The following is a 14,113-nucleotide window of genomic DNA, read 5'->3' on the forward strand; positions in this document are numbered from 1 at the left end:
TGTCTTTTCCCTTTGTTTAGTTTCTGCGTATTTACTATGTACATCTGTTGGTGAGTGATAAAGATAATTGAATCTTGAGAAAGTGAGAACCAGTTGGATACGGGGCAGCAACTTATCAACTAGAATCTCACTTGCTTCAAACGGCAAGGTGTAAGAGTACTTTTGAGCCTGTTTTTGGAGAAGGATAACATACTGGTTTAATTCTCAGTTCTCTTTATATATTCTCCCCCCTATGTTTATCATATCTGGTAAGTGTAGCTCTATTTACATTATTTCTATCTTTAATAACAGCTAGGTTAAGATACTTTTTTCCTTTTTCAGTTGGTTTACTATACAATAGGCGTGTATATCACTGCCTAACATAGAAAAAAAAAAACAATACTGTATATGATGTTCCTCTCCAGAGTTCTGATTTCCAGAAAAACAATAGGCGTGTACTGTATATGGTTTACTTCGTTGACATTCATTAAAAAATATGTAATAAATTATGAGTTCAATATATCAAGTTTAGAAAGACGGATATATTTGACTCATTATCAGACAATCATTCATTCGTAAATCTCGTATGGAGACTAATAATTTTCATTTGTCATTTGATTATAAATCCTTTTTGCTTCGCTTAGCCTTATTATCCTCTAAGGGTATTTCAGTTATAATAGATTTTAAAGAAACCGAACAATCCTGGTTGGTCAAATACCTAGCAACAAACTTCCATATTCTATTCATTACGGTATTACGGTATTTCTGAACAAGTTCCCAGATAATTTTGGTGATGATATTGATGCCAGATGATCTTAGTGATGATATTGATGTTGGTAAGGATTTTGATGCTAGTATGCTAGTGACGATATCGATTGTGACCATTAAGATACATGGACTTCTTATTCGACAACAACGAAAACACTTTTTCACTCTTTCATATATCAGGATTTACACTTGAAAAAGAAAATGTTTCACTCTTATGAGATTCAATGCACGAGATTATAGGTCCTGTCGATTAATATTACACGAAAAAAGTCAATAATAAATACTAACAAGTCATTTAATAATTTGTAGAGTGATACAAAGTTGGAATGATGAACCGGATTTTTGATATGAGTTTAAGCTATTAAATCGGATATCATGAGTTTGAGTTATCATATCTGATATTTGAGCTATCATATCAGATATCATGTATTCAGTTTAATGCTGAAATCAATATATTTAATTTTTTTTAAAAATAGGTTATTAATTTGAATTAATTAAAATTATTAATAAATTACTATTATTATTATATACTATTTCATCATTAATTTAATTTTGAATTAAACATTTACTGTATATTTAGTTCTAAAATTAAAAATCTGAGAAATTATGTTCATATACCCATACCCACCTATTCTTTCCGTATCACAAACTCATATTTTGGATGTCTATATAAGAATTTCAATTATTTTTTTTAAAAACCAAACACAAAGTATGAATTTGAAATAAAACAAAATCCAGAATACCCCAATCAAAGACTCCTAATACAATTAGATCTGCTTTTCACAGACAAATTTGGGATCTGCAATCCCATGTAAGATCAGATTAGAATCATGAAATCCTTTTGTATCGGATTGAAAGAGGCATAGCACAAAATATAACTTTTTCACGTATATATATATTTATTAAATATATTAAAATGGTCCATTTCGACCAGTTTGGAAATAACAATAGAATTAAACCGAGAAATAACAATTCCTATTTAGATTAAATCCAAATCAAACCGCCAAACTATAACATTACTATAGGCTGTAGCTCATATTATTTCATATCAACGCACAAAAACAAAAACAAAATTGCCATGATAAATCAAAATGAAAAAAGTAAGGACAGTTGATTTAATACAAAAATACTCAGCTACAAAAAACTGGAACAAATTAATGACACTAAGTTACAAATTGTAACAATACCCAACTGCCAACTTCACATGTCCTTTACCTTTTTTTTCTCCCTCGTCACCAAGAAAAGGTTTAGAATGGTAATTTACCAAACAACATACAGATGTGCAAACATATGTAGTATTTCAGCAGCTTTTATTGTTTTCCTGACAACTCTTGCTGTTTTTCACTATGAAATTTTCTTCCAGCCTCAACAGCTTCCCTGAAAAAGACAGAAAGAGGTAGTGAAACAATTTGATAAAGAACCAGCTTTTTCCTAATAAAATTAATGCCTTTAAGTTGCTATCTTTGTTAATTACTTTCAGACCATCCATAGACTAAGATGCAACATCTTCCTAGCATTGCAACACGAATATAAAAGCCCCAGCAACATTAAGATGTGCTATACATGCTGGAGCAAAATGAGCCAGATAATTATGAAATCGAACAGGCAAGACTTCCATTAATTGGTTCTGGTATTGACATGCAACAGTGATGCGAGTTGGTAAAATATAAAACTAAATAGGCAAAAGACTCCAATTGGAACCTGAAAGAATGTACAAGTTCCTTATTTTCAGGGTCAAGCTGCACGCCTTCATAAAAAGCATTGGCTGCTTCCTCAAATTTCTGCAGTGGACAATGGTAATACATCTCAGTATCAATTACAAGTTGACGAAGTAGACATTCCAAGTATATAACATGCCTGTATTAAACGATAAGCTGCCCCTTCCCGATAACAAGCTTTTGCCCAATCTGGCCTCAGTGCTCTGCAGATTTTTGCATCGGCTAAGGCATGCTCGGCTTGTCCCAGACGTAACCAGCACAAACTTCTATTAGAATGTAAAGTGGCATCTGTGTGATCGAAATCAATTGCCTATAAGAGAAGGAGAACTTTAGCTACTAGCTTAGGAAAAGAAACAAAAGAATATTGATAAGCGTTTATCTTTCTGAGGACTACATAACAGCAGGTATTAAAAATTCTACACTATGAAGTGAGACCAAGAAGTCAATGGGTGGTAAACAAGTTGTTTTGTGTTGTTCTTGTTCAATTTAATCAACTTATTTCTTCGCCTCAAGAACTTTTGGTTAGTATTTGCTCCTCCAATTTATCGGGATCAGAAGATCCTCGGTCAAAGCTGCAGCTCCCAAAAAAAACAGATTATATGAAGATTTGCTATAAACATATAAACAAGGTAATTACTTATTCATACAACTAGTAATAATTGTGATTGATATGAATGCACCAAAACCGTTACGTGTTCAGTTCATCTTGCAGACAATCATAAGATGCTATATTATGTCATAGACTTTTTTCTCATTTGTGAAGACCTATTCCGCAATAACAGCGTGCATACCTGTGTATAAGCATCAACAGCCGCTGAATAATCCTTTCGTCTGAAAGCATCATCAGCTCTAGATTTTGCTTCTGCAGCTTTCTTCTTTGCCTCGGGTGTTACCTGATGCATTATCATAAATTTAACACCATGCACAACTATGATGCAGTTCCATGACAAAACGAATTTGTTACTTTTGGTCAAGTTTATGTTAACGAGTAGACCTAAACAAATAGCATCACAACCCTAACTGAATTGTAATTCCAAATTATTGTCTTGTCCAAATGGAAATTAACTTGTGAGAAACTTGTCTGCGTCAATTATCTTTCATGGTTACAACATTTACATACTAATATAAACACCTTTAATGCAGCTACAGGTAATATATACATCAAACGGGATCCGAAGCTTAAGCAAAAACATTTATGGTGATTACCAATGATCCATGCATATATATCCAGTCTATCAGGCCAAGCTCAAATGCTCAATCAATGTTGGCCTTTTTATTGCGAGCAAGTCATGGTACCACGACTATACATGATAAATTGGAAAAGTAGTCTACTACTGAAAGACAACATACAAATGAGTTGTTTTTCTGTACTAACATTGACGCATGCTGCCAGAGCAATAGCAAATACTTTTTAGTTACTGGAAATTCTACTCTATGAAGCATGGACACGTTACAAGTGAACACAGTGATTACCATATTGATAAGGAAAAAATATGATGTATGACAGAAGGTGAAAAACTAATTCTGGTGAGAAGGTACCTCAACCACGCTTTTTTTCGAGCCTGTTGTATCCCCTCCTGACGTATCAGCAATATTGGTGGATTTTAACTGAATGCACAAAGTAGAGAATTAAAATAAAAAAATAAATTCTGGACTTGCAAAGACAAGATAACAATTGGAGTATTGGTAAATTCACTGGCCCCTACTATAGAAGTCGGACATATCAGACGACAATATATGCTTCAGTTTGTTTTCGAGATAATTTCTCCAAAAAAAAAAAGTTTAGTTGCTTACATGATACACTTGACTATCTAGTTCAGTATATACATAGCCTGCTGCATCCTATAAGCATCTAGAGAAGTTGCTAAAGTAATACCCGATTGAAGGAAAATCCAGGTTACCTGTTCTGTTGCAGCCTCACTTTGCATGTACTGAATGAGCCCCTCCACACTCCATGATGGAACATTTTGGATTTTAGATGTTAAGGGTAGAAGAACTGAAACGGCTGACTTATTACCTGCTGCAGCTGCAACCTGTATTGGTTTTAGGCCATCCTGAAAAGCAAAAAAAGGCAAAATCAACATGAAGTTATGAACGTGCATGCAATGAAGTAGACAATGCCTATATTTCAAATTATGAGAAGTAAAATAACAAAAGCAATAAAAACATATAAGAAATCTATATAAAATACAACAAATGTTCTGAAAGCATCACCTCAACAGCATTAGGATCAGCACCAGCTTTTAATAAGCAATTAATGATATCAGCGCTGCCATTATCAGCTGCAATGTGCAAAGGAGTTGCTCCACCAGCACTAACATCTACACGAGCACCTGCCTGTACAAAGGAGATGCAAATTTAGCCAGGACATTTCTTTGACCAATTGATTCAGGTTATGCTTAATAATATCTCTGTCCACTGCTCACTATTTTTTAAGTGTTATATAAGACAAGTTCCTATGATGAAGACAATTACGCAGATCAAAGTTATCTAGAATTAACCTTGATAAAATTTATAATAAGTTGCATTTATACACTACAAAAAGAAGACTATTACAGATCTTTAAACTTCCATAATATGGTAGCAGACTGGCAGCATTGTATAAGGAGTCGCTTCCATCAAATAGAGTAGTGGGTTATAGTTAGGACTGGGAAGGCTGCATATAATTAATTCTTTCTATTAAGACATCAACTACCAATTAATTTGTAATACTATCCAATATTTCAATATATCATAAGCGTAAGACTGATCTTATCCATTAATTTGGCTGTGGATAGCAGATATGATCTATTCCAATCAGGATTCTCTTCATTGTTCAATCCTATAATGAGGATCATATTTCTTAGCCATTTAAAATAATATTAACATATAAGAAACTAATTTTAATAATATCATTACTAACCAATATAAATTTTTCATAATTTTAACATAAAACAGTGCTAATTGGCTTAGGGTTAGAGAACTTAAATCATTATATGCTAAATTTTGGCCCATCAAATTGTAACAATACGATAAACACATAACACACGTTACGGCTTTAAGCATATAGTATACTACTCCCTCTGTCCTGGTGAGAAGTATACACTTGGGAAAGAGGGCTTGACACGCATTTTAAGGCTCTTGTAAAATATAGTAAATAAAAAAAATTCAAATAAAAATTTTCTGCGGAAAAAACTTTAATGTCTAATTTTTTATTCAGAAACAAAAAAATTTAAAAATTAGTTATAAAACTATACTGTACAGAAGCCTTACAACGCGTGCCTAGCTATGCAAAAAAACTGTATAGAAATGAGTGGGACGGAGGGAGTACATTGACCAAAAAGGAGGAGGATGTTTATAAATACAGCTGCGTGATGTTTCATCAAGAAATTGCTCTTGAAAAAGAATCCAAGAGATGTCAATCAATTGTCTAGGGAACTGAGTGTAAAAAAGTATCTAAATTCTGTCTTAGCTTTACATATATTACAAAAAACAATATTTACACAGACAACAAAAACCTTTATAAATAATTTTCCTTTCGTGTTCAGCAAATCATCTCTTTAGAAGGTGAATATGACACGTCAACAAAGTAAGATGAAATATTTAAACCACCAGGGAAAGATTTGCACTCTGTTAATAGAATCTGTTCAAGTCCAGTAACAATACATGACCAAGCACCTATAAAGTTATATTCTAAGGACAATGAACGGAACAATACATGACTGAAGACTAATGAAGTTAGAAAGTGACCTGAATCAATATTTCTAAGCATGCCAATGAGCCTGCTGCAACAGCGGAGAACAGAGGAGTAATGTTGTCATCAGTTTCAGCATTTGGCTGCAACCAAAAAAAAAAAAGAAAGATATTTTATGACAGCAAAAGGTATCCCACAAAAAAACAATTCATTTAAAAGAGGAATAGATGCCTTTGTTATCTCACTGAGAAACGATGTTAAAAGACATTAAATCATATAGTGGAAATATATAAATACTTATCACGAAAATGTACATGTTTTGAAATTAATTTCAAAAATATTACACTTTCATCCATATTCATGAGCTAAATCGGCGTGACATTCCCTATGTCTAAAAAATTCAAATTCATGGACCAACGCAGGCAAAACAAGATACATACATGTGCTGGTTCCATCTCCTTAAAAAACATAGTCACAAAACATATAATATACAAATAATACAAAAATTGGCAACTTTAATGCTTTTAAAGTTCGAGAATATTAAGCATTTTACAATTCCACCGCTGTAGCTTTTGTTAGGGTTCAAAGCAAAGGATGCACTATTGGAAAAAATATATGAAATAAATGGGCACAAGTTGATCACTAACAGTGAGACAAAAACATAAGATGAGGAAGATCCGCAAAATGAGCAAAAATTAATAATTTAAGCCTCTCCCAATATAATGAAACATCACAGTTGAATCATGAATGGCCTTCGTAAGACGAGCAAACTCACAATTACTTTTATGTGATCTAGAATTTTTTTAACCATTCATTAAATTGACCTAGAAAAAATTGGTGCAGTAAAAAGAAGAGGCTGCTCGTGACTCCCAGTCCACTGCTTGAAAGCATCATATGTTGGCAAATATAAATAAACTTGAAGAAATTAGACAAACCAAAAAACTGCAAATTTGCAAGCTTACATACATCAGCATGATTTTCCAGCAAAGCTTTTACAGCATCTTGCTGAGCGTGACCAGCAGCCCATAATAGAGGACTACCAGAATCACTTTGGGAATTAACATCGGCACCTCTGGATAGTAAGAACTTCAGTAACTCAATATCTCCTACAAGAAAGCAATAATGAATTTTACTAAATGTGAACAAAACTGAAATGGGATGGAAGAGGCTAGAGGCAGTTGTGGTAATTGAGGTATTACATCACTAGAAATGCTACATTTGGGGTCGTTTCCCAAATGTATTTATCAAGTTCCATTTTTAGATTAATAGTATGTGACTTGGCTCATAGCTCAGCTAGTAGAGTTCCGCTCTTGCGATAGGGTCAGCTATTACTGGTTAACAAGGATCCAGCTGATCATATTACAATAACAGAGACAAACACCGCTTAACACAAAGATTATATAGTAATAATAGATATCTACAGCATAATTAAGCTCCAATAACTAATTCACATTGTGATGTAAACAAAAGTGATGAAAATCAGAGGGTGCCTGCCACCTTTAACTTGGGTTATTCAATTTGATTTGCAATCAACTAGCCCTAACGATCAACAAACTCTGGCTACCATATCATCAAATGAAATGCAAAATATCTATATGCAAAGATAATAAAGATTCAACAATGTGTGTGTGTGATCTATATTTTGATGGCAGTGATAATTTCTAGTTCTCTCTTGGACTGAGAAGAAAGATAAGAAACTTTTAAACCAAAATATTATATACACCTATTCCGGCTGAATGATGTAGCGCTGTGGCACCCAATTCACTAGAAGCTGCGACATCAGCGCCATGCTCAATTAGGTATTTGGCTGTGGCAGTATGTCCTTGCCGAGCAGCGTGGTGAAGAGGAGTATCACCTGCAGAACATGTTCAGATTTTAGTTTATAAGAAAATAGAACAGAGATAAACAGATAGCAACTCCAAAGTCATCCGGCAAAGTTATGAGACCAATGTCAATGAAGTGCTAAGTGCTAACAATGCCCAATATGAAATTAAGATCAGTATTGACAGCTCTGAAATAAACAGCTAAACAACTGACACAAAAACTCATCCGGCGTATGCACATATATATGTATACATAACAAACTACACAACATAATCACAAGTAATATACCATCTTCATCTTTTACGTTGATATCCAGCTTCAAATCTTCTATTAAAAACTTGCACATCTCCGTCTTTCCCTCTCTCGCAGCAAAGTGAAGAGCTCCCCTCTTATTGGCATCTTTAACTTCCGCCACGGTTTGCGCCATCCCCTTTCCATCATCCAATTGTGCAGCTATCTCTATCAAATCCCAACAACCAAATCAACAATTATACCCAAAAAATTGTTTTACAAAACAAATAATAATAATTAATTAATACAAACTCACTCTTGAGGACATCGATATTCCCGGTAGTAGCAGCATTGAGAAACTGGTGAACTTTTTCTCTAACTAAAATCAATCAAATCAAAAAAAAAAAAAAAAAACAGAGTAAGCTGCAAATAATTAGAGATATAAATGTTTGTTTGTGATTAATTCATAAAGGAGAAGTACCTTCGAGTGCTTGAGAAGCATCGAGAGACATGATTCAATTCTGCTGCTGTGCTGCCTTAAACCCTGAAAACCCTAGAAACTGCTTCTTACTTCTTGCTAGTATAGCTTTGTGTATAATAAAGATTTTTTTTTCCCTTTTTTTTGGGTACTAGTCAAAAGACTCAAAACGGGGTATACGAAAATAGACGACTGCTGTCTCCCTGTAATCTGTACAGGAGGAGTGCAGCCTTTGCCCGGATTTTAAAAAATATATCAGAATTTGGGTATATTTAATTGAGATTCGAAATTATATTATAAAATTTGGTAATTTTTGATCAAGATTTTAAGTTATGTATAAGAAGTTTGAAGATGTTCATTTGTAATTGGTTAAAATTCATTAAAATCTGATGGCATTCAAATGTGATAGATTTTTATTAGATTTCAAAAACCGATAAATTTATTTTGAAATTCCATTGAATTATATTGAATGTGGTTCAAGGGGTTGTGTATCATTGTGACTGGGTAAAATTATACATATAAGGTACATTAATTCAACAAATATAGTTCATTAAATATAATTATCTTTTTTTTTGCTAATAGATGAATGATCGGAATGTTTCAGATTTTACATATCTTCTAAACATGACACCTAAATGACACATAGATGACAAATGGATAATATAACTAAAGGTTTATATTTTTGACGATGTTTTAAAAGGTCACCTTGGAAAAAAGATGACCAACCATTTTATTTTATATTGATTATATTTAACCGATCTTTAAAATATTCCATCTTTTATTACTATATTAAAATAATATATTTTATTTATGAAAAAAATATTATACTACTTCTCAAAATATATTCTAATTAATATAAATAATTTTACTAAAAATAATATTTTACAAATCCAAGAGGGGTATATTCGATTGGGATTTTAATGGATTATTTTTCATCTATGAATTTTAATGAATTATATGTGATTTTGATTTTGTGCGGATTTTCAATGAAATGTCGTAGAATTGATATGGATTCTTTTTTTTTTTGATAAAAAGAATCAAATCATTAATCAAAAGCCATACGGCATCTACAAGCATAATCGAAATTGGACGGACGCTGAATTATGTCGCTGTTGAGTCCTTCCTTATTGGAGAGGCAACTAAGCGATTTGAAGATGATTTGAATATATGTACTCATTTTCACCTAATTGGTTTTCACCCGATTGGCTTTCACTTAACTGTTCTGAACAATCGACCATAAATGCGATTCCATAATAACCTTCAAACCTGAATCAAACCCATAAAAATCATGCCGATCTATAACCTCGGTTATTGAAAACATCAAAACACACCAAAACAAACAAAAATCAACTCTCACGAGAAGGATAGACTAACAAAACTCAAATAAATTGGGAACTTATTGAAAGGAAAACTAGATTTCAAATAAGAAACGGAAAAAAGAAATTGGGGCTTTCCACCGGTAAAACCGGTGGAAGCTCCCTCAAAAATCTTTAATGGAGCTGTGGATTCTTTAAGATTTAAGCACAATACTTCAAAATCTCAGAGCATCTCCAATAGTCTCTTAACTCACTCCTAAATATAATATAAAATATTGACACTTAGTGAGTTAGAGTAAGTCCAACAGTGTCCTAGTTGGAGCCCTAAATATAATATAAAAAATTATGTCCTAGTAGTTTAGGACATATTCTACCAACTTCAACTCCAACAATGTGCCTTATTTTCACTATATGTTTAATATTTTATTATTAAAAGTTCACTTTCATCATTAAAACATAATATAAAGTAGAGAGAGAAATAGAGTGTTGGTAGGAATTTATTATAAAATATGGGATAGGGCAAGGAGAGAGAGCCTCAAAAATAGGGCTCGAAGGGGTTGTCCTAGTGATATAGGGCATCACTAGGACATTGTTGGAGCAACTTTTTTTTTTATCAAATACCCTAAATTTTAACTTAGGACATGATATAAGGCTTCTCTTGGATTTGCTCTTAATGTGTGTTCAACTCCAACAACACTCCTTATATTCACCCCTTATTTTGTTTATATTATTAAAAGTAAGTCATGTGCATAAAGGTACAAAGGAAAGGGGATGGAAAGAGAAGGTTTGCTTACAAATTTGTTATAAAATAATAATTAAGAGTGACTAGTAGCTCCTAAAAGTGAGGAGAGAGAAGAGAAATTTGAAGAATTTAAGAGTGACTAGGAGCCTATTGGAGCAAGCAAAATTACAATTCTCTTCAAATTTCAATTTAGGAGCTTTTATGAAGAGGCTATTGGAGATGCTTTCATAAATTTTGATGGGATTTCCAAAAACTTAAAATACAGTGAGAAATGTCCCAAAAATCCATTATTTTATGAAATTCAAAAAAAATCCATCAGCATTTGAATACCATCGGATTTTATTGGATTTTAAACAATCACAATTGAATACCATCAGATTTTAAAATATAATTTAAAATCTTAACTGAATACCACCAGATTTTATAGCATAATTTAAAATCATAATGGAATACTTCTATGTTTTAGTCAATTTTGAACAATACCATGAATCCAGTATACCCCTGTGATTTTATCCAGTGTTATAACCCATTTTCAAACTGCTGCGTTTAAATGCCCATTCAAGTACTCTTTTCACGGTTAAAAGAAACCACCGACTTCAATGCTGTCATTAAAATTTCGCCGCTATTAATTGAATAACAATAATCGTATCATCATCACTGTAAAACACACACACACACACACACACACAAACCCTCCTGCACCATCATCCCCCAGATCCTCTCAATGTCGTCGAACCCCACCACCGCTTACACCTCCATCCCCACCACCCACCCTAATCTCATCTCACGCGCCCACTCCATGATCTCCACGCGCCGCCCCTGGCGCCAGTTTTTTGACCCATCAGCCCTAACTCTCCCCCACAACTACACCGAAGCAATGAACGGACTCAGACGAAATGTCAACTACTTTCGAGTCAATTACACTCTGGTAATGCTAATTATACTGTTCTTAAGCCTCATCTATCACCCTCTTTCCATGATTGTCTTCTTGGTTGTGTTTGTGGCTTGGTTGTTTCTGTTTTTCCTTAGAGACGATTCGATTATGTTGATGGGTCGGAGCTTAGACGATCGGGTTGTGCTTGCTGGGTTGAGTTTGGTTACTGTTGTTGCTTTGGTGTTCACTGATGTTGGGACTAATGTTTTGGTTAGTTTGTGTGTTGGGGTGGTGGTTGTTGGTTTACATGGGGTGTTTAGGGGTACTGATGATTTGTTTTTGAGTCAAGAAGAGGCTGCTCAAGGCGGATTGGTTTCGGTTGTTAGTGGGGAAGGATTGCCTTCGACTTACCCTATTCGTTGATTTGTTACCAATTGTCGTCTAATGGCAGAAGTTAGGGCTTGTTTAAGTTAGTTTATTTCAGTACCTTTTAGGCGTTGCTCTTTTTGCTGTGCTGGTCAATGGGGTGAGTTGCGATCTGTGTTTAAAGTCATTTTCGATTATGATGGATATTATCTGGAAAATGGTGCTTTAGGTTGCTGCTGGTTTGTGTAACTTGGATCAATTGATAAACTCAGGGTTTCTTTGAGTTAGTTCCGAGACTCTTTTTCGGTTCTATTGGTGCACTAGTCACTAGTAGTAGTAAGAGAGTGAGTCACAAGCTAAGGCTGAGGTCATTTTATGGTTGGTATTATCTGCAAAAGGCCGCCTTTAGCTGCTACTGGTTTGCTCAGCTCGGAATTGTTGAGGTTTTAGTTGTCATGCTGTAGTTGGTTAGGCGTGTCTCTTGAATTTGTTCTCCAGCATTGGATAAGTGGATGGTTAGGATATCCGTTTTGACATTTTTACGATATTAGATATTTGCCTGTTCCTGTACGTCTTTTTCTGAAGAGGTAAGTTACTGCCGCAAAGTAAGCCTGCTTATTTTGTTGGCTTCGAAGGGTTTATCACATTTCCTGTGTCAGTGGCGGGCATGATCGTCATGTTCTAGTTTCAGTATCTTTCATTGTATATTTAGCTTATTTCCATGTACGTTGTCATACTCGGATGTTACTGACACCTTATAGCACGGCTTTATCTTCAAAATTGTAATTACAACATTATTTTGCAAGGGAATCTAAGTTAAGTAGCTAAATGATATAATTTCTTTTATGGATGATTTATTCACTATTGCTAGATACATAAATTGATAAGTACATGCATTTGAAATGTTTTGGTTCATTTCTTTGTGCAATTAAGATGACATAATAATGAATGCGAACCACAACACATATATTGGTCACAAAATTGTGCAGTATCTCCGAAATCAATATTCTTTGCATCTTTATCATATATATGGGAGATTGGAATAGGAGGGTTGTAGAAGGGTATTGGCTTTATTATTGCTTGTAAAATTAGGTGACATTTGTTGTTGTTGCATGCTTATAAATCTCACAATCGCTGTACCATGCTTGATCTTGTTTCTTTATCTCTGTAACGTTTTATGGCTGTTGCTTGTCATTAAACTATTTAAGTTAATCATGTTCAAGGAGGAACTTTTAACTTCACTACCGTCCATGTACGATCCATGCTGGATCTGACCAACTGCCCATCCTACCTCCTCTACGTTCTTGACAGCCCATCTTTGTCTCAGTAGAGTCTTTCAGTGGCATGTTTCGGTCCTCTTCCCCATTACTTAGAAAAAGTGAGCCACCGGTTCAGGTACAAGATACTCTCATTACCGCCTCATTGTTGTGGCTAAACCAAGGATAAGCATTAGTCACTTAAAAGTTGAAACTTGCCTTAAAATGTCTGTTGAGGCTTGATCCTTAAACCTTGTGTGGATCTCACCAAATCATGGACGAGAGATAAAATAACATATCGTTCTTTCCATCTTGTAGTAGTTTAGGTGATTATGTATGGTACAAATTAACATATACGTGATGATTATAGATAGGGCTTGAGGGTGAACCTCAGGAAACGACCTAAGGTTAAAAGGAATGGAAATGTAATATCAGGGGTATTATGATGAATATAGGGGTTACTGGTTAGGCTCTATATTACATAAATGCCATCTAATGTGTGTAATAAAATCCTTAGAACCTCAGGGCTCAGGCTATTTACCTAAGGTCGATCTCAAGCTATTCTTTCTATTATATCCATGTAGTTTCAGAAATTTGTATGTTATTTGAGCAGTGTAATACCTAAGTTATGTTGTAGTGTAATCCATAAGTTGTGGTGTAGTTACAGGGCTGGACATTTCATTTATTTTGATTAGGAAATCTTGGTTTTGTCTCACCTTCTAAATAATTAATAGAAGTCTTGAAAGTTATGCTCAGGTGTAAAGCCATTATACTAGTTTCAAAACGCTTGCTATTGTAATCGCGTTGATAATTTTTGATAGTTTCGTGTTTTGTAACGGAGACCATCCACGTGTATTGGACATGCCTTGCGCTGATACTATTCAATAT

At 34.1% G+C, this 14,113-nt stretch overlaps 2 protein-coding genes across 2 annotated transcripts; one reads left to right on the top strand and one right to left on the bottom strand.

Annotated features, from left to right (window-relative positions):
* Positions 1-1,811: 1,811 nt before the first annotated feature.
* On the bottom strand, positions 1,812-8,834 carry LOC108205859 (uncharacterized). The gene is made up of 13 exons (XM_017375960.2): positions 8,675-8,834; positions 8,510-8,572; positions 8,251-8,421; positions 7,862-7,993; positions 7,105-7,244; positions 6,195-6,281; positions 4,680-4,802; positions 4,367-4,519; positions 4,005-4,073; positions 3,257-3,358; positions 2,605-2,775; positions 2,449-2,528; positions 1,812-2,124 (listed from the first exon to the last, which is right to left on the bottom strand). Exons 1-13 carry the CDS (start codon positions 8,703-8,705, stop codon positions 2,058-2,060), a joined length of 1,389 nt encoding a protein of 462 aa, XP_017231449.1. The 5' UTR covers positions 8,706-8,834; the 3' UTR covers positions 1,812-2,057.
* Positions 8,835-11,270: 2,436 nt separating this feature from the next.
* Positions 11,271-13,330, top strand: LOC108206612 (PRA1 family protein E). The gene has a single exon (XM_017376967.2). The coding sequence runs from the start codon at positions 11,454-11,456 to the stop codon at positions 12,024-12,026; it is 573 nt and encodes a 190-aa protein (XP_017232456.1). The 5' UTR covers positions 11,271-11,453; the 3' UTR covers positions 12,027-13,330.
* Positions 13,331-14,113: the final 783 nt, after the last annotated feature.

This window comes from Daucus carota, chromosome 2 (assembly GCF_001625215.2).
Source record: "Daucus carota subsp. sativus chromosome 2, DH1 v3.0, whole genome shotgun sequence".
Classification (NCBI taxonomy): domain Eukaryota; kingdom Viridiplantae; phylum Streptophyta; class Magnoliopsida; order Apiales; family Apiaceae; genus Daucus; species Daucus carota.

What these genes read in the sequence shown, in the direction of transcription:
- LOC108206612 (XM_017376967.2), top strand. Translation starts at nt 11,454, where the DNA reads ATGTCGTCGAACCCCACCACCGCTTACACCTCCATCCCCACCACCCAC.
- LOC108205859 (XM_017375960.2), bottom strand. Translation starts at nt 8,705, where the DNA reads ATGTCTCTCGATGCTTCTCAAGCACTCGAAG. An exon ending in GTGAGGCTGCAACAGAACAG is followed by an intron (nt 4,074 to 4,366) that starts GTAACCTGGATT and finishes TTGTGCATTCAG; the next exon opens with TTAAAATCCACCAATATTGC. An exon ending in CTGTTGATGCTTATACACAG is followed by an intron (nt 2,776 to 3,256) that starts GTATGCACGCTG and finishes CTTCTCTTATAG; the next exon opens with GCAATTGATTTCGATCACAC.